Source organism: Tenrec ecaudatus, chromosome 7, assembly GCF_050624435.1.
Source record: "Tenrec ecaudatus isolate mTenEca1 chromosome 7, mTenEca1.hap1, whole genome shotgun sequence".
In the NCBI taxonomy this organism is placed as follows: Eukaryota; Metazoa; Chordata; class Mammalia; order Afrosoricida; family Tenrecidae; genus Tenrec; species Tenrec ecaudatus.
Window position 1 is genome coordinate 12,659,348 of NC_134536.1, and position 20,343 is coordinate 12,679,690.

General features: G+C 53.8%; 1 protein-coding gene across 2 annotated transcripts in view; it reads right to left on the bottom strand.

The window, feature by feature from the left end:
- Positions 1–20,343, bottom strand: part of TIAM2 (TIAM Rac1 associated GEF 2) — a 273,644-nt gene that overhangs the window by 12,091 nt on the left and 241,210 nt on the right. For both annotated transcript variants that reach the window (XM_075554342.1, XM_075554343.1), the window contains 5 exons: positions 7,619–7,789; positions 5,491–5,559; positions 4,688–4,813; positions 3,733–3,841; positions 1,079–1,258 (listed from right to left, as the gene is read on the bottom strand). In XM_075554342.1, the coding sequence (XP_075410457.1) occupies positions 1,079–1,258; positions 3,733–3,841; positions 4,688–4,813; positions 5,491–5,559; positions 7,619–7,789 (655 nt within the window). The remainder of the gene's footprint in view (positions 1–1,078; positions 1,259–3,732; positions 3,842–4,687; positions 4,814–5,490; positions 5,560–7,618; positions 7,790–20,343) is intronic.

Here is a 20,343-nt window from a genome sequence, read left to right on the forward strand (position 1 = left end):
AAATGACAAATGTCAGATCACCAGACAGTCGATAACTGAGGAGAAGGTGTAGGGGAAATGGAGAGTCCTTGGCCTCAACTCCTCTTATTAAGGCAGAGTCTAAATAAGACATCACCAATAGCAGCCAGCATGTCCTGAACACGCCCTGTGGGGCAGGTCCTGTCATCAGCGTGTCGTGAGAATCGGTTCTTTGAATGGCCCTCAAAGCCTCCATGCTGTAGGACTGCAGGCAGTCCCAATTGGAGATGGACGAAAGTACAGCGGAGGTGCAGAGAGGCTAAGGGAGTTGACGGCACTCTGGCAACACAAGAAATTCGAGCCACCCAGAATTAAACTCCTGCCTGACTGATCTAAGAACTCCTGCCGCCTCCCCTCAGGGTCCAGGTGTTGGAGCTGCGAGCAAAACTACTTCGGAATAGACCTTCCACACGTCTCTGCGAAGGTCTGATTGCCAGGGTAACTGCTGCGTTGGCACGGGATGCTTGTGCATTCCTTTCTAAGGGGGCTGACGTGGGACAAAATGACCGTCAAAGAGTACAACTTCAGGTCACCGCCAAGTTCAGTGTTGTTCCTACTCAGAAGCTTGCAGCTGCCCCCACACTGAAAGCACCATATGCCACCCAGCCAAGCTGTGCCCGGCTACCTCCACTAGGTGGAGCCCCACCCAACGCATCGAGGAGCAGCATCTGGGTCGCACACCTCCCGGGAGTTAGACAGAAGCAGGCAGCCCCCCACACTGGCCCAGAGGCCTGAGAGAGGCCACTGCTCTGCAATCACACAGCTTCAAGGGCCAGGACCATCTCTAGGAAGGAGGATGGCGCTGTCACCAAGCCCGGGCCAATCCCATGAGACCCTTGTGGTCCCACAACCCAAAACTCACCACCAAGTCAATAGTGACTCAAAGCAACCCTGGAGGACAGGGTAGAACTGTCCCTGTGGGTTTCCGAGACTGGAACACAGAGCTGGCTGCTTCCGCACGGCAGGCGTGCTGGCGTCCATTCACCCTGGCAGTAGGCAACTCGGCTTCAGGAAGTGAGGCCCAGCTGGGGAGGAGGCTGGCCTTGGGGGGGCGACTTACCGGTCAGGTGGTAGTGCTCTTCGCTCTCGTGGTCGGTGAGCGACACCAGCTCCTTGAGCAGCAGGGGGTACTTGAGCACCCTCTGCACGGGCTTGATCAGGTAGGACTCCAGCGTGGACGAGTGCTGCTTGGTGGGGTTCCGGGCTTCCAGAAAGGACTTGAAAGCCTGGTCAGTCTTGGCTATGAGCGAATGGAGAACAGACTCTTAGCACACGGCAAGCAATGACAGCGGACAGGGCCGTACCTGATCAGCCCATTGCTACGAGGCAGGGGTCAGGCATGCCTCCACGCGCCAGCCTTCCTGACCTGCCTGACACCAGCCTTTCCTCCCACGGCTCTCTGCCTCCGTGCTGGGTTTGGTACATCGTGGCAGTGGCCACACCAAACTCATGGGCAATACTCCCGGTGAAGGGGTTTATCAGGGAGTCGATAGGTTACCACAGGTCAGGATCAGCAGACAGTAAGGACACAGTCCTGGGTCTCCTCAGCCAGCAGCCAAGTCTCTCTCCTGTTCTTAAGTCTCTCAGCCATGTACATTGGCCATTGGCCATTGCCTCCAGGGGCCGGGGAGCCATCGGTCTGTCACTTTCCCATGGTTCCATAGTCTTGGCCCAGATGAGGAGAGGGTGCCCCTTCGTCTCAGCGCTGCTCCTCCGTCTCCTGCCACAGTCTGTTCAGAGACCTTGAACGTGCTCTTCCGAGGCCCTTTGGGGTTCTTCTCTTCCCTACTGCGCTTCAAAGATGGTATAATACCAGAGGTGGCAATGAAAACGGACTGATCCCCTTTTCTGGATGTCGGAGGCGCCTTGTTTGCACTGTCCCGCCTGATGACCTGCTGGGAGTTGGAGACTCGAGTAGAAGGTCCACAGTCCACCACACACACCAAACCAAAGGCTACTCGACTTGTCACCGATTTCTAGTCTTCCTTGTGTCATCGCTGAGTCTAACGCCCGGATGCCTACCCGGACTTGGGGACAGGAAGCTTCCCGGGAATACCAGAGAAGTCTGAGTGCCCGCCAGTGTACCAAAGCCTGGCTCTTGGTGAAGAGCATGAATGGGACATGAGAGACCCGTGTCCACGCAGACCCCGCAGATTTTCCTGCTACTGTTAGGTGCCAAGGGTCTTCCACTCCCTCCGGCTCCTGGAAGCCCTCGGTAAAACACAAGGACACGCCCCCAGCCCTGCCCCAGCTTCATGAGGGGGTATGTTTGAGCCCGCTGCTGTAGCCACTGTGCCGATCATCTCCCTGGCCGTCTTCCTCTTTCTCTCTGACCCTCCACTTCACCAAGCACGGCGTCCTTCTCCAGGGACTGCTCTCCTGACCACGTGCCCAAAGTACATGAGACAACCTCTCACCATCTTCACCCCTTCAGGGAGAGCACTCTGGCCGGACTGCTTTTCAGGCAGATTTGCTGGTTCACCTGGCAGTCTGTGGTCTTTCCATTCTCACCAGCGCCATCGTGCCAATGTGTTGGTTCTTTGAACGCGGGTCTTCCATGGTCATGGTCTACCTTCCCAGGGCAATGACAGTGATGGAAAGCACCATGGGTATAGGTGTTCTCCGACAATTCAGGGACCCACCAAATGGGTGCCCAGTCACTCACAGAAGAGCCGGCTAGCAAAACGAGCAGACAGCGCAAGTCATTGCTCGGTCCATACAGCGCAGGATGGTTTGCAAACCAACACGTTCTCTTCCACATTTGACTAAGTTCAGGACTGCAGCCTGCACTCCTTACCTCCTCGGCTCCAGCAACTTCCACCTTCTCACAGTCCAAACAAGGTGCCACCCGTGTGCGCTGGCCCCTGCTGGCAGTGGACACGGCCAGATCGCTGTGCAGTGTCCGAGGGCCACAAAGAGTACACCCGGAGACACCAGTGCATTTGGTGTTGAGAATGACAGGGGATTCCCCCGCTGCCACTTGAACTTGACCTGCATGCACCTGGCCCTGGTCAGCCGGCTGCTGGCAGGCAGCTATTCTCCCAGTTGTGGTTCCCTTACAAGGACACAATCGACAACTTCAGGAAGGTTCGAGCATCACGCTGAGTGTGATTAGTAGATCAAGGGGTGTGCGTGTGACAGCCCACGGTATTAAAGGAGGGCTTCTACCAACTACTGGCAAGCTTCTGCCTCACTCTGCGAAATGCCAAGGGAATTAGAGCTTGTTGAAAACTACTCGAGAAGCAAGACTGGGCTGGGCATTCTGCGGTGCGGTGGGCATTCTGCGGTGCGGTGGGCATTCTGCGGTGGGGGGGTCTTCTCGCCGGATACTCCTTCGATGCGGCCTCTCGGTTTCCTAACCTTAACTTTCCCCGGAGGATATGGTGCTTGTTTGCGGTCAGCCAAAGGCACTGCTGTATCTCTGGGGATGGTGAGATGTCACCAGTGTGGGGCCACCCTCACCTGGCCCTCCACGGCCACGTGGAGAAACCAACTCCTGATTTTGAGCACAAAACATCCAGGACCGTGCTTCCTGGCAGTGTTACTGAGAAGCCTTTGAGGACAGCCAGGCCCCTCCCTGTCTGTCGCCTTCAAGGTCAAGGGCAGGGCACAATCCACCGACATCACACCAACCCCGGCTGGTTAAACACAGATTCATTCCATAGGACAACTAATACACAGGAAGCACAGCTATGAGCTATCCGAGCAGCTTACCTTGTTCTAGAACCTTCTGCACTTTAATATGGTTAGCGCAGAACCCGCTGTACAGCTTAAAGTGGTCCGCATAATACAGAAAGGAGCCTCCGAGGGAAAACAGTAACTTCTAGAAAGAGAACCGAGATCCATGTCAGGTTTGGTACAAACAACGGCCTCAGGGGACGTGGTGTGCAAGTCGCTGGCCGCGGGGGTGAAGCAGGGAGATGTCGCTGGTGGAAATCGACCTGGGGCAGCCCCCAGAAAAGCCCGAGGAGGGTGGATGGCAAGGTCCCTCCAGCAAAACTCGGGCTGGACGTTCGCCACCCCCAGGAAGGTTCTCCGAGTACAGGGTGCAGGCAGCAGAGCCTGTTGACATGGCGCACAGTAAAGGACGGGGAAGTTCCGTGGGGACACATCCGACAAGGTAGGAAGTCACTGAGCTGGGGAGCTCACTAAGAACAGCCCACTCAATTAGCTGGGACTAATGATCCTGTGGAATCCTTGCTCGTCTTCCTTCCCTAGGGGGCTTCCTGGTCGGCCTGCATGTTTACACTGGAGAGGGCTGCACAGAACAGAGGAAATGTGGATGGACCTGGACCCCACGCTTCCCACCCCAGCTCCTTCCCACCTCAGACGTGACCTCCCAAGACACCCTTCAGTGAGGTGAGTGAGCACAACCTCGACCTCTAGTTCTGAAAAGCCAGCCATGAGCAAACCCTACGGAGTCCGGTACACACACACACACACACGCACACACTCGCCAAGGGTCAGGACTGGCCCCGGTCAAGACCAGGCTGAAAGCACACGCCATCAGCTGATCTCCTCCAGAAGCATTCACAACTGGAGAAAAGGATGGAACCTTCTGCGGTCCCCTGCGAGGAGAGGGCACGAGGTGGGTCATGTCCACGGTCAGGCGACAGCATGGGCTTCCCTGGGCGCAGTCCGCCCGGCAACCTATTTCTAGAACACTCACTCGAAACTGCGAGGGGGTTTCCAGCGTGTTGAAGTCGGATGACGCCGAAATCCCGTCCTCCAGCGTCTCCAGAAAGACCTTCTGGAACTCCAGCATCTCGGGCAGGCTCCCAAAGAGTGACTCCATCTGTGGGAAGGGATCCGCGGGGATCAGCCACGGAGGGCCAGGGACCCAGGAGCTCTGGGCCGGCAAACAAGCCACAGGGAGCGCACTATGAAGCCCTCCCTTTAGAGAAGGCAGAGCATTTGCTCCATACATGTAGGCTGGGATGGTTCTGATCACTATAATCCCAACTCCTTTCCATCTATTTTTATTTTGGTGGAAGTAAAATTCCCAGAATTCAAATCGGGAAAACTGGGAGTCAGCAGAGAAGAATGAATCACTTTTATTTAAAGCAGCAGTTCTCAACCTGTGGGTTACAACCCCTATGGGGGTCGAAGACCTTTCACAGGGGTCGCCTGATTCATAACAGTAGCAAATTACAGTGATGAAGTAGCATCACATGAGAAACTATTAAAGGGTCACAGCATGAGGAAGGTTGAGAACCACTGACTTATTTGCTGTGCGCAGGGTCGCCATGAGTCGGGTCCAACTCCACGGCACCAAATGGCACCAACCATCTCTCCTGGAGCACAGCACCAGGGGCCCCGTCCCGCAGGTGGGTTCAAACTGCTGGCCTTCCAAACATCAGCCAGGCCTTCCCCATTCCTTAACCACTGCTCCATCAGCGCTCCGCTCCCCGGGATAAGCAGACGTGGTCTTTGACAAGCACTGGAGGGGCCCGTGGGAAAGGGAGATTTTACCTCGTCTTGTGTAAGAAAGGTCTCATTTTGAAGTGGCTCCAAATATAATTCAAAGAGGCAGCTCAGATCCTGAAAGACAAAAGGAGAGTGTTTCCAGAGTCTCAGAAATGCCCTCAGTGACGCGGGCAGCAGCCCCAGACACTCCCCTCAGCCAGGAGGAAGTGACGTGTTCTCTAAACGATTCACCGCAACCACGGTGGCGAAGATCACACTACAAAGCCAACCAACAGCTGGGCCCCGGGTGTCCCTTTAGAGCAGGCGGTGGCCTGCGTTGCTTAGCTGAATACGGCCTTGGCAGCGCAAGAGTAGGAGAGGGGGGTTGAGGCAAGCTCCTTCCTTTGGGTTCAGCATGAGCTGGGCTGGGGGCGCGGGATCCAGCAGGGGTTCCCTCTCTGTGTCATGTGTGTCCAGGGGGGAAGCCTAGGCACTGGGAGGAGGAGGAGGAGGAGATCGGTGAGTGCTGCAATCCGGGACTGACCAGACTCGGGGGGCAGCATCTCAACCCCCCCAGGTTTCAAATGCAAGAAGAAAGCCCCAAACGTTAGCAGTCGTGGTGCTTAAAGCCAGTGCCCTACGTGGGGCTTTAGTGAACGAGGCTCCCCCGGGGTGGGAATCGGGGCGCTGGCCGTCTTCATAAAACTTCTCAGCTGAAGGCATTTTATATTAATCCCATGAAACCAGGGGCAGTATAACATTTAATCTGGGTCCACTTCTTTGTTTCTGGCTTCAAGTATCCTGAGGAAGTTCAAGTCCTGAGGCACCAGAAGCCTCTAGTGAACGGCAAGGACCGGCGGTTTGAGAGGCTCGCCTTCCACAAGGAGAAATTCAGGGAGGGCTGGGATTGCCCTAGGGGTGGCAGAGCTGGGCACTGAGCCTGACGGGCACACCAGAGCCAGCTGGCACAGGCCCAAGAGCCAGTGGACAGGCCCATGTCCATGGCGAGGCAGACGTGGGCTGGGCCTCCACTCTTGGCCATGCTGGGTCGGTGCAGGGCGGTGTCCTGGGCACCCCCAGTGCGCCCACCCTGAGCAGCAACCCTGGGCGAGCAAAGTGCAGGTGTTTGCCAAGGGGGCAGGGCTTTCTGCCTACTTCACCCACAAGAGGTCCCTCAGTCCTACAACCAGGGTGTCACAAGCCTGCGCTGAAACAAGCCTCCCAGGCCATGTGGCCCAGCAGCAGAGTGAGTCCTAACCAGCACCACGACACTGAGCACATCGAGGGGCCACCCTCGGGTCCTCCAGAGCTGTGAGGAGGGGCTCAGAGCTTCTGGGAAAGGTCACCGTAGGCACCAGGGTCATTGAGAAATCTCGTCTGAATACCCCACAGCTACACAGAGCCAGGCGTGGCACATGAGAGACTGCCATCCTTGTGGACATCTGCACCCCAAGGCTCCGGAGAAGGGGCTTTGGGCCGCTCTCCTGGGCTGGCTGTGGGCAAGGTCTTAGGTGAAGCACTCCTCAGGGAAGAGGGAGCTGAGACCCGGGCCTGTGGGGGAATCCGGTAGGAACTGCCAGTGTTTAATTTGTGGACTCTAGACAGAGGCCCTGAAGGCTAGGAGAGGCCTGTCACTGCCTCCACATGAGGATGTGGAGGACTTGGGGCTGCAGAGGTGGGCATGTGTGGACCGTAGGCAAACCCAGACCATGCTGGGCTTCTAGCCCACCACCCTCTGACCCACACCGCAGATGAAGTCGGCATCCCAAGTGCCCCACAGCACTGGGTCAGCAGCCCCATGAGCCCTCTCCCCAGTTCCTCCTCCTCCTCCTCCTCCTCCTTGCCGCAAACAGCCTTTGCCTCCATTGCTGACCCAGCCTCCTCCCTCTGGCAAATCACACACCACACCACACACCACACCACAAACCAAACCTCACACAGCACATGGCACACGAGCGCGCCCGTCTCCATGGTGAGCGCTGCCCTGGTAACAAAAGCATCCACTGGACTCTTCCCCTTCCCTCTCCCCAGGAGCCAATCACGACTCACAGGATGGCAGGTGGGTCTGGGTGTGGTCCCCGCCCAGCAGGGCTGCCAGGCAGGTGGGTCTGGGGAGGTCCATGCCCACACCACGAGCGGCCAGCAAGGGGGTTAGAGGGGACAGTGGGGAGAAGGAGGACCCAGGCCACCTCACCTTCACGTAGGACTTCTCCGTGTCCACCAGCTCCTGGATGACTTTGCGGAGACGATCGGCGTCAGAGAGGTGACGGGCCAGGGGCCGGGGCGGGGGGTCCCGGCTCTCCCCCAGTTTCTCCATCTGGGGTTCAGTGAAGCTCCTGCACAGGGCGGCGATCTGCTCAGTGCTCTGGAGGGGTAGGGGTGGGGTGGACAAAAAGGGCAAGCCGGTGAAGCAAGGTTCCCCGCTCTCGCCACCGGTCACCAAGGACAGCGGCCCTGATCCCTGAGACAGGAGCTGAGGGCAAGCGGTCAGCCCTCAAAGCCAGGCCACGCAGCTCTGCAGTCCCTGGCCACAGAGTAGAGCCCTGAGTGACACCCCAGGGACAGCAGTTGTGACTGAAGGAGAGAGATCCTGACCATGTGGGGTCGCCGCCCAGCGAAGACAAGGTGGCAGCAGGTGGCTGGCCAGCTGGGGAGTGTGGGTGGAGAGAAGAGGTGTAAGAGCCCCTCTCGGGTACCCCACAGAAGCGAGCGTGGCCTGCAGCTGGCTCTTACACAAGAGGCAACAACCCCTGGCCACGGAGACTAGTTTATGGCGGGCAGTGGGGACCGGACCGGAGAGACGAGTGGGAACAGGGAGACCTGGGGCAACTCCAGTCTTTGGGGGAGTGCTCACTAGGATGCCAGCCTGCCTCAGAGGGGGGATGCGGAACACATCAGTGAGGCACCCACTTTTCCCAGGGGACCCCAGCTCCCTTCACAGCCTCTCCTTTCCACACCGAGGGTCCACCATCTGGACGCGTCAGCATGGAGGTGACCACCTGCAGCGTTTCTTGGCCCGTTTCCAAAAGGTCCGCCAGCCCTTTCTTACAAGGCACTTCTGGGCCCACTCCAACCTCTCAGCAGCCGAGCACGGTAACCACTGGGCATCGCCAGGGATCTCCTCTCCCATGGTACCCATGCAGACCGCCGCCCCGACCCCCACATCCGTCCATGTCATTGCTGACTACTGTCCCCAAGTGGATGGAATACAAGGGTTCAGTTCACCCCCGAAACACTGAAATTGTAATACTATGAAGGGAGTTGATATTATCAGTCCAAAATGCTACTGTAGCAGCCAAGTGCCTGGCACAGGGACCGGCCAAACGACCACTGTCCGACAAGCCTCCTCCTTCGGATTAAATGCCTTCCTGCCTGGTCCAGTTACCCTGTGGGCTGCTAACCACAGCTCAGCAGTTGAAACCACTCGGCCACTCAGTGGGATAAAGACGGAGCGTTCTGTTCCCGGAAAGAGTTCCCCTTTGGGAAACTCAGGGAGGCCGTTCTGCCCTGTCCTGTGACTCCCCATCGACTTAACGGCAGTTACGTTTGGTTTTTCGGTTTTACCTGATCCTTATCACTTGGTGCATCTCAGGTAAAACACTGACCCTGTCAGAAACATCTTATTATTATTCTGAATCATTCTGCTGGTAGCTCTTCCAGATATTGTAACAACCCACAATTCAGTTAGCTCAAGCACAACGGCCCAATCGCTACCAGCATCGGAGAACATCTTTTGGGGGGGTCTGTATCGCTTCGGATCACCAACAACTGGAACATGATTGTTGCCAAGGAGGAGCGGTGCTGACACGCATGCTGGGTGGCCTGCGGACGTGAGAGTTTGCACATGCTGTCTCTCTCCCCGACCAGCCAAGAGTGGCCCCAGGAAGTCCTCGCTGTGCCACAAGAAGTCAAAAGCAAGTGTGCGTGGGACACACTGAAGATCAGGCGCACGTACGACAAACAGAAGCAAGGCTTTGGAACAGGTTGACCTATAAAATTTCAGGGAGGAAGCAGGCTGGAACCCAGCCCTTAAAAGAGTGTTTTCCAAGAAAAATCAAACAAACGAGCAAAGGTGCTGTAGGAAATGAGCCCACCGCGTCCACAGCCAAAGGCAAGGGGAGGGAGAGGCCCAGGCCCCCAGCATCTGCTGGAGAACGCCTAGTGGCTTGACTCTTCAAGTTCAATCTATTCCCTTTATTCCGCATGTTAATATTGATGAAAAGGTCCGGTAACCATGTAATAGGTACCAAGCCTCCAACAACACAGAGACACAGAGGACCTAGCAGATTTCCCTTGTGAAACACTGCAGCGCATACGTAAGTACAAACGATTCCTCGGGAGAGATACGTACGAGCATGCACTTGTTTCTCCGTCTTTAGCGTACGTCTGAGAGAGCCTGCCAGGCACGGTCGAGATGCGGATAAAATTTCAAAGATCACAGACATGGATCCGAATCATCAAGGTACCCATCAGAATGTAGTAGCGACTATCCAAAATGTCCCCTCTCCCATTTAAAATAAGTCCCCTTAAGATCATGACTAAAGGGATGCTACCACCGTTCAGTGCTGTCTCCTCTGGCCTGAAGCCTCTGGCAGCTCCCTGTCCATCTGCTGCTGCGGCCGCGGCTGCATGGTCCTGAGCAAGATGGTCCTTGTGTGTGGCTCATCAGTGAGGTCGTTCTAGAGTTTGAGCATTTTGCTGGGCGACTCTTCTTTAGAATAAGTACAAATATGGATCCGCTTCCACTCCGTTGGCCTAATAGTTGCCTTCCAGATTCCTGGGTATAGAAGAGGGGTGCTTCCGGCACATCAGCAGCAGCTGACATTTTCACTTGGCATTACATCAATTCCTGGAACTTTGGTTTGGGCCAGTGCTCTCAAGGCAGCTTGGACGTCTTCCTTCAGCACCATTGGTTCTTGCTCATAGGCTACCCCTGAAATGGCGGAATGCCGACAAGTTCTTTTTGGTGCCATGACCGTGTCTTCTTTCCATCTTCTGTGGATGCTTCCTACATCATCCAATGTTTTTCCCATGGAATCTTTCAGTGTTGCAACTCAAGGCTTGATTTTTTTCCCCCTTGAGTTCTTTCAGCTTCCTACCTACTGAGCGCGTTCTTCCGTTTGCATTTCTAAGTCGCTGCATTATATTTTACTTTGTCCTCTCCATCTGCCCTTTGAAAACTTCTGTCCATCTCTTTGACTTCATCATTTAGTTCCTTGTCCTTAGCTACTCTGCTATCGAGAGCGAGTTTTAGAGTCTCTTCTGGAATCCACTTGATCTTGTCTTTCTTTCATCTGTTTAATGACCTTTTGCTTTCTTCATGTATGCTCATGATGTCATCTCACAGTTCCTCAGATCCTCTGCCATTAGTGGTCAATGCAGTAATCTCTTCGGTTATGTTCTTGAAACCCAGATGGGTTATACTCTAGGTCATATTTTGGCTCTCGTGGACTTATTTGAATATTCTCTAACTAAACGCTAAACTTACATATGAGCAATTGATGTTCTGTCCCACAGTCAAACCCAGGCATGCTTTAACTGCTGATATTGAGCTTTTCCATGGTCTCTTCCCACAAGTGTAGTCAATTTGATTTCTGTGTATTCCATCTAGAGAAATACGGTGTATAATTGTTGTTGGAAAAAAATGTATTTTCAATGAAAAAGTCATTGGTCTGCCAAAATTCTATCGTGCAGTGTACAGCTTTATTTCCATCACCATTACCTTATTTTCCAACAACTGTCCCTTCCTCTTTCCAACGTTCACATTCCGATCGCCAATAATTATCAATGCATCTTGACTACATGTTTGATCAACTTCACACTGAAGATGCTGATGGAATCCTTCCATTTCTGCATTACTAGTTTTAGTGGTTGGTTCATAACTTTGAATAATAGTTGAAATGATTGGATTTCTTTGTATGCAAATAGACATTACCCTGTCACAGACAACACTGTCCTGCAAGACAGGCCTTGAATCGTCGGTCCGGACAGTGACTGCAACACCATTCCTCCTGCGTGGGTCACTTCTGGCCGAGGAAACTGTGTGCTTTTCTGATTCACGATGGCCAAAGGGGACGGTCCATCTCAGCTCACCACTGCCTCCAATGTCAATCTTGTTATGTTCCACTTCTGTTTTTCGTGACCTCCAAGTTTCCTAAATGCCTACTTCGTACATTCCAAGTTCCAATAAACATTTCCAGCTCCTTCTCACTCTGAGTCAGAAGGGAAAGTCCTGAAGGCTTTGCTCCCACAGGTACTGCTCCATCCACACCACGAGGGTCGACTCCTCCGTCATATCCTGAGTGCCTTGCGACCGGAGAGCTCCACCTTCCGCCGCGATGTCGACAGTGTTCAGCCTCTATTTGTGAGCGTTTCAGTAACTGAGAGTGTTTCGATGCTAGCCAGAGGGTTTTCAGTGGCTCATGCCTCTGACATGGATGGCCCATTCCTCGTTCATCATCTGCTGACACCCCTGCTCGTGTCTGATGTACCAGGGACTGAGTTTTCGGTGTCACGGTGACACAGGAGTCACCACACTGTGACGAACTGACAGACAAGCAGTGGCAGGAGTTAGTGGAGCAGGCAGGCCTCGCGGATGGTGCCGCTGGGAGAATGATCCCGATGGAAGCACACTGACAGCAGTAACTGGAAAGCTCAGCCTGGAAGCTTAGGGGCCGATGAGTTTGTTTCCTGAGCAGGGACCTTTAGGAAAAGGAAGGTACACTGGTTGCAGAAAATAAAATCAATTTGTAAATTTCAAAAACAACAACAACAAAAAACGTTTTTGCGTGGTCCACTGGCCAAGGAAGGATCTCTGTGGTGTCAGGTACGGGCATTTTCCAGGGGCGGCCTCCATGAGTAGCATCTTGCATGGTTGTCCCGAGAGTGACCATGGGCCCAGCCGGTGCCACCAGATGCTCAGGGAGCAGGAGGAAGCAGCCGAATCACGCCTGCCTCTTGAGCCCTAGGCATGGCCCCCTAATAATGGAGCTAAAAGCACACCCAAACCCACTGCCAATGAGTTGATTCTGCCTCAGGGACTCTTTACAGAGTGGAACTGCTCCTTAACGCTCCGAGACTATAAATCTTGAAAGGAGCTGCCAGCCCTCACCCTTATCCCTCACAGCAGCTGGTGGGTCTGAACTGCCAACCTTGTGGTTTCAGCCCAATGTGTAACCCACTCGGCCACCAGCGCTCCTTCCCTGAACCAAACAGTCAGAAGCTAATACCCAGACGGATATGACATCCCTAGCTTGGTGTTTGCACTGCAAGCTCGGACAATATAATCTTGCCATCCAAAATAATAATCATCATTATAATAACATTTCCAGAGCTGCAGACTCTATATTAAGCGTGCATACATCGCATAAAATAAGAGCTGACAAAACGCACCATACGTTAAATGGCATCTGGTGAGACGGCAGCTTTGCCTTGCTGAGAGCCCAAAATTGCACCTAGCAGCGCAGTGCTAAAATACCGAGATTTTAAAAATAGAAGTCTCTTGCCACTTTATAAAAATCAGAATTCATTTTAAGGATGCTTCTGGCATGAATAATTTTCCCCAAAGTGACCGCTGGCAGCGATAACCCTGGCCGACCCACAGTGGAGGGTCCGAGCGCCACAAAGCCACCCTGTGTGCAGCCGCAGAGCCGCTGCTGTGTGAGCCAGGCTGTGAGGGTCACTGGGTTCAAGAGAGGCGGAGGAGCCCACACATGACCGCTAGTCACGGAAACCTGGGAGCAACCCGGATGTCCCTCACGGAGGGGAAGGGATAAGCAAACGGTGAAACATTCCTGCGAAAGGAGCATTATTCTGGAACAGAAACAAATGGGCTGTCTGGCCAGGAAAAGGCCTGGGGGACTGTAAATCCAGATTGCCAGGTGAAAGAGACCCATCTGGAAAAGCTAAAGAGAGCAAAGTTCCATCTCTGTGACCTCCTGGGACAGCCCAGCTGTGAGAGGGGAGTGAAGGGGCAGCAGTGCCCGGACGCAGTGGGGAAGGGCGAGCAGCAGGTTAAGGCAGTGACACTCCTCTGCAGGATGCTGCCACGGTGGAGAGTACTTCAGTGTGGTATGCGATGGCATAGTGGGTTAAGCACTGAGCTGGTGACCACAGGGTCAGCAGTTCAAACTCATCAGCCGCTCCTCGGGAGAAGAGGCGGCTTTCTGCTCCCCTAAAGATTGACAGGCTCGGAAACCCACAGAGGCCAGTTCTACTGGGTCTCTGGGACTGGGGTGGACTTGAGTTTGAGGGGTTTGTATTGATGCATCTGTCCAACCCCTAAGACTGAGCAGCATGATGAGGAGGATGGAAAACTACAGACTGGCATGCACAATAATCCATCAATATTGGTTCATCAATTGAACACAAGCTGTTCAGAAGGTGGGGAGCTGCTGGAGAGAGCAAGGCCCATATGGGAGCCCTCGGTACACCCTGCACTGTTTCCTGACAAGCCTGAAACTGCTCCACAACACAGACACACGGACAGAGTCTACCGAGGGAGAGGGCCCCGCTGACGACGGGGACAGGGTGATGGCAGGCCTGGAGGCGCGTGGCGGACCCTAGCCACCGGTCAGACGTGTGCTGCGCACGGGGCTGCTGACACAAAGAACTCTCAGGGACGGACCCCAAAGGAGGAAAGGCCATGAGCATGGTCTCAACGCACCTCTTTGGCGGCTGCACTAGTCCCTCCATTCGAGTGTGAACCCCGGATGGAGGCCTTCTGGCAGTTCTAGAATGAGGGCTTATTAGCTTGATTATGTCCCCCAACGAGGGTCTGCAGTGATGGGCGAAAAGCACCAACTCCAGAGTCTGAGACCGTGAGTTCTCAGGGGGCCGACCTGGGACCCTGGGGGAGGTTCTTACATTTCTGAGTCTGAAGCAGTTTCCTGAAACCCCTGGAGGCCCTGCAAGTGGGGAGGGGCACACACACACAGCTCTGCAGGGGACGGGACCTCCCGCCACAGGATTGTCCTCCACGACTCTCTCCCAGCCCACTGCCCCTCGGTGGTCTCTGTGCCAGGCGGTCCCGGGTCTCCAGGCCCTGAGAGGGTCCCAGCACCCACAGGATTTTAGGGAGGGCACCTGTCTGGCACTGTGGATTTGATTTTGCGTTGCTAACCACAAGGCCACTGGTTCAAATCCACCAGCCACTCTGTACTGCATGGAAGCCACCTTCCGACTACCAGGAAAAGCACATATTCCGCCCAAAGGAGACTGGTAGACGGCATCTAGAAGGATTGTGGAAGGTGGGGTGACTTCTCCAAATAGGCGAATGGGCAGACACAGCCCGGGCTCCTGACTGCGAGTGGGGCGTCCACAGGTCTAACCGCAGGCACAGGTGCTGCCCCATCAGTAAACGGCAGGGCTGCAGCGTGGTGCGGGCAGCACCAGGCACCGTCAGATGCTTCCAGGGGTAGAGGGGTGTGTGTATGTGTGAGGAGGACTTCAGGACCTCAGGAGGGTGCGGATGGGAGTTTTAAAAAAACATATTCAAGGCATTTGTGAGATTTGTATTTTAGGGGGAAACTATTCACTTCATGGTGATTCACTAAATAGTGTGAGATTTTATATTTATCACAGTGGTCCAAAAAAATAATGAGGAGAGACTGCTGGGGAAAGTCCTATCTTCACCGATTTCTAGCCCAGACCGGGCTGGTTGCTCAGGTGATGGACACCAGGAGAAGGGGGACAGAAAGTATGACTGTAAAGCTCAACTACAGCAGAAAGCATCTTATTCTATGTGGGCCGGTAGAATGACCCCTCCATAAACCAGGGTCCAGCAACAGATGCGGATCTGTAGCAATGACTTTAGACGGGGGGCACTAGTGTCTGACAGGAAACGGAGCATGCTTTATTGTGAAGGGAAGAAGAGAGGCCTGCTCTGTGAAAGGTGCACCGAGTCTCCATATGTATAAGGAGACCTCGTGGCCTAGTGGGTCTATGGTGGGTTGCTAAGTGCATGGTCGGCAGTTCGAAACGACCAGTGGCAACATGGGAAAGGCAGCTCTGTCTGCTCCCCTACAGATGCCCAGCCTCAGAAACCCACAGGGGCAGTCCTCCCCTCCCCTATAAGGTCACCAGCAGTCATAACTGACTTGATGGCAGTGAGGTGTTTTCTTTAATAAGATGGCCCCACGCGGCCCAGACAGTTAGGTGGCCGTCTCCTAACGGAAAGGTTGGTAGTTCGAACCTACCCAGCGGCACCTCGGAAGAAAGGATGGGAGATCAGGTTCCAAAGGCCAGAGCCCTGGAAGCCTGCGGGTTTGCTTCTACTCTGCACCAATGAAGTCAGTCAGAGTCACCTGGCTTGGCTGGGTGTGGACACTAAAGCCACTGCCATCGAGTCGATTCGGACATGGGGCAACCCCAGGGAACAGAGCAGAGCGGCTCCGTGGGGTTTCTGCAGCTGTCGGTCTTGATCTGCCTCCTACAGAGTGGGCTTGAACCGCTGACCCTGTCAGCTAGCTGCCCAGTGCTACACCCACCACACCACCGGCGATCCTTTTAGGGTGTTTGTTTTTCAACGACTTAACATCTACCGCAAACATGCCGCATCTCAGAGCTATTTTAATTTTAACCTCTGGCTTATTTGAATGCTCTCCTTTTTACTATTGTTCTTTTTGGGGTGTAATTTTTTAAATTACGAAGGAACCCTTTTCTAGTGCTTTAAAGAAATGACTGGATGCAGAAGCGACCTCAGAAAAGAGTTTCTGTTTCCGTGTCTGTCTGTGCATTAGGGAAGGTGCCCAGCAATTCCCTCCAAACACCTTAATGACAAATGCCCCACCCACAAGCCTCATACGCATGTGAACATTAGACGTTGAATACGGAAGACTGAAAAGCATGCGTGCGTTTGAATCGTGGTGCCAACGACGAATGCCGAAAGCACCATAGACTGTGAAACGGACAAACAAATCTGTCTGGGAAGAAATGCAGCCAGACGGCTCCGTAGTCGCCAGGAAGGATAGTGAGACTGCCTCGTGGACTCCGCGCATGCATCAGGAGAGACCGTCCTGTAGGAGAGCATCATGCAGACAAAGCCGACGGGCAGCGGAGGAGAGGGAGGCCCTCAAGGAGCTGGACTGACACCGTGGCTGCAACAGTGGGCTCAAGCCAAGGAACCAGTGCGAGGCTGGGGCAGGACCGGACGGTGTTACATTCTGCTGTCACTACAAGTCAGAGCGGAACGCATGTCACTAACAGCAACAACGCTAAGCCCCGGGCTCTGGGGACAGCGAAGAACGAGTCCAGACCCTGGCTGGGAAGCCACGTTTGAGCTGCAAATTCAAGAGTCATCGGCGCCCGAAGAAAGCAGAGAGTCACAATGGAGAGTGATCAACGAACTGATCTGCTGGCTCAAGGTCAGGGGCAGCTGAACAAGATCTCGAAGGTCATGTGCAAACAGCTAACCAAAAGGATGGGAGTTCGAATCTACCCAGAGGTGGCGCCGAAGAAAGGTCTGGTGATGTACTTCCCACGCATCAGCCACTGAAGACCACAAAGCACAGTTCTACTCCGACACGTGAGGTCGCCGTAAGTCACACTCGACTCAAGCGCAACTTTTTAAAAGCGAAACAAAGTTTGTGGCCAGGGGCTGGGGGAGGGTGGCAGGCTGTGTATCACACACCAAAGCAATGAAGAGCACGGGGCGGCCAGGAGAGGGAGGCCCAGCCTGGCAGGCGGGTGATGAGGGCAGTGGACAGCCCTGGAGGCAGGGGCATGGTTCTACAACTTTAAATCAGGGAGGCTGGGGAGGAGTCCTGCCTGCGTGCGTGTGACCTTCCCCCCATCAGGCACACAGCCCCCTTTGGAAGCTGGCAGAGAGCGTGCATGGCAGTGGCGATGGGGAAGATGTCCAATCTGCCATCGCATGGACGCCCTGCCCACCCCAGTCAGCGGGCAGCACACACACGGGCCCTGTGAGAGCCGCAGACCCAGCTTTCTCAAACAGCCCCTTCCATCCAGGCACGCAGGCTCTGGGGCTGAAACACAGACCCCAGCAGCTGCCCCCCAGGGCGGTGGCCTCCTCTGTCTGCTCGCCTGCAGAAGCGGAACCGTGCTCTCTCTGCAGGGTTGAGGAGATGAAGCATGCACAGGGTGCGGGGTCAACAGAAGCTGCTGTAATAAACCTCAGCCCCATCCATGCTGGCCCCACACACCTGCGCTGTCCTGCCAGTGCCATCCCTAGGTCTGCGGGGATGAGACCTCTGTGATCTGGGGACTTTCATGGGCTGATTTTTCAATAGATTGCCCACCTGCGTCTGAAACCTGCTCTACATTCCAGCGACTCACAACCGTCCTTCAGCTGGACAGGTGGTAGCTGTGCACAGGGTGTGCTGGCCGAAATCGAGGCTGGGTCTCCCACGTGGAAGGCGAGGGGTCTACCACGGGACCACCAGCACCTCGCTCAAAGGTGCGCTCTGCATGGGGCTGGCCATGCGCAGCTCCGCTCCGCTGATCGGAACGTTCCTAAGGAGATGCTGCAGGAACCCCGCTTCCTTGAATCATCTGAGGACCTGCTGGCTCTGTCCTACACTCTGGGACCAGGCCCTGAAGGTGAACGACAGAAACCCGGCCTCGGACCTTTGTGCCCGAGCAATGGGAGTCAGAGGGAGGGGACAGGTGACATCAGGGCACCCAGAGGCGTCTCAGACCGAGGCAGCAAAAGCAACGGGGAAATTACAGTGGAGGAGACACAACGAGGGTTGGAATGGGCTGGGGCTGCGCTCAATAGCTGCTCAAGGGAAGGGGGGGTGGACAGAGGGAGTGGAGCCCTCGGGTCTAGAGGAGGGCAGCCAGGCCCATGGGTGGACGCTACCTTGGAGATGGCAGAGGGCATTTATTGGCACTTGCTGTGTACCTAGGAACATCCTGTGACCCGATGGCACCCCTGTCGGGCGGGGTGGAGCTGTGAGGCTCTGTCTTGGGTCCAGTGGCCCTGGTGCCAGCATGGGCCTGCTCCCCGGAGGAGGGGACAGCTGATCCCCTCAGTGGGGGCCCAGACGAGCAGTCCCTGCTTCCTGCCTTCTGCTTGGTTTCCTTATTTAACAGGAGTTTGCTTAGCATTCAGGCATGAATACAATATTCATATTTCTTTCTCTCTCTCTCTCCAGCCCCCACCTTCCTCCCTCCCCGCCAAGCATGTTTCCTGAAGTCGGGCAGCATTTTCACATGAGTGAACATCTTTTTCACCCAAAATATCAGATGTTTTCATCTTCCTCTTGTGAAATGTACACCACATGGTTCACTCTAGCTGATGTGCCCCGGTCCTACCAGAAGGAGGTCGTGCCTGTCCCTTCTCTTAACCAAGAGAGGAACTCGCGGCTTGCTCCTGATGCCCGGTGAAATATGCTTGTCAATGAAGACCTTTGCAAAAAGGTGTGGCGCTACACAAGACTTCGATACACTCAGGCATGAGTTAGAGGAAATACAACCCCTGTGCAAATCTGGCCCACAGTGCTGCTTCTGTAAATAAAGTTTTATTAGAAGCCACGCACTTTCATTTGCAAATTAGTGTAGGGCTACCTTTGTGCCACATGCAGGTAGAGGTGGGATGCGTGCAACCACCTTGTGGTCCCCAAGGAAAAATATCGGCCAATTCCAGGTAAAGTTTGCCAACGCCTAGTTTAGAGACATGATCCCTGATGAAAACCAAAAACCAAAGAGCTTCCTTTGAAAACAAATCTAAATTAAAACTCGAAATTGTCTCTAGAACTTTATTCTGAAACGTTTGAAAAATTACAGCCTAGAATTAGGGTGCGAGGTAGTACCGATAAAGAACACAGCTTTCCCCCAGATCCTGGACGCTTCCTCCCCCCAACTACCATGATCCGAATTCTAGCTTGCAGGGCTGGATAGGACAGAGGCTGTACACTGGTACATATGAAGGCTGGAGGCACAGGGAATCCAGGGTGGATGATACCTTCAGGACCAAGGGTGTGAGGGACGATGCTGGGAGAGTGGAGGGTGAGTGGGTTGGAAAGGGGGAACTGATTACAAGGATCCACATGTGACCTCTTCCCTGGGAGAGGGACAGCAGAGAAGGGGGTGAAGGGAGACTCCGGATAGGGCAAGATATGACAAAATAACGATGTATAAGTTACCAAGGGCACATGAGGGAGGGGGGAAAGGGGAGGGAGGGGGAAAAAAAAGAGGACCTGATGCAAGGGGCTTAAGTGGAGAGCAAATGCTTTGAGAATGATTGGGGCAGGGAATATATGGATGTGCTTTATACAATTGATGTATGTATATGTATGGATTGTGATGAGAGTTGTATGAGTCCCTAATAAAATGTAAAAAAAGAAAAAAAATTACAGCCTAGGAAACTTTATTCTGAAAAGTATGTAAAGAATACATGCTTAAAATGTATACCATTTGTCTGCAGACTACAAATAATAACATCATTCACAGCAGAATTTAATATATCCTCCTGTTAAAACTGGTCTCTGACCTTAGCTTTCTTCGCTCTCTAATTAATATATCTTTGTCAAACCTCTTTTTTTTAATGGTAGATTTATTTTTTTATTGGCCTGAATTATGTCCCTTCTGTAACCAAGTCACTTAAAAATACAACTCTGTAGCTCAAAAATGACCATTCTCTTTTGCCATCCCTTGAATCTAGGCTAGTCTTGTGACTTTTTTTAACTTTATTAAAAAATCACTTTATTGGGGGCTTGTACAACTCTTATCACAGTCCATCCATCCATTGTGTTAAGCACATTTGTACATTTTTTGCCATCATCATTCTCAAAACTTTTGCTTTCTATTCGAGCCCTTGGTATCAACTCATTTTTCCCCTCCCTCCTTCCTTCCCCATGAACCCTTGGTCAAACCTCTTTTATACCCCTTCTTTCTTTGTTTTAGGTATACAAGCAAATTACAGATCACTTTGCCTTCCTGGAGAATGTAACTATTTCT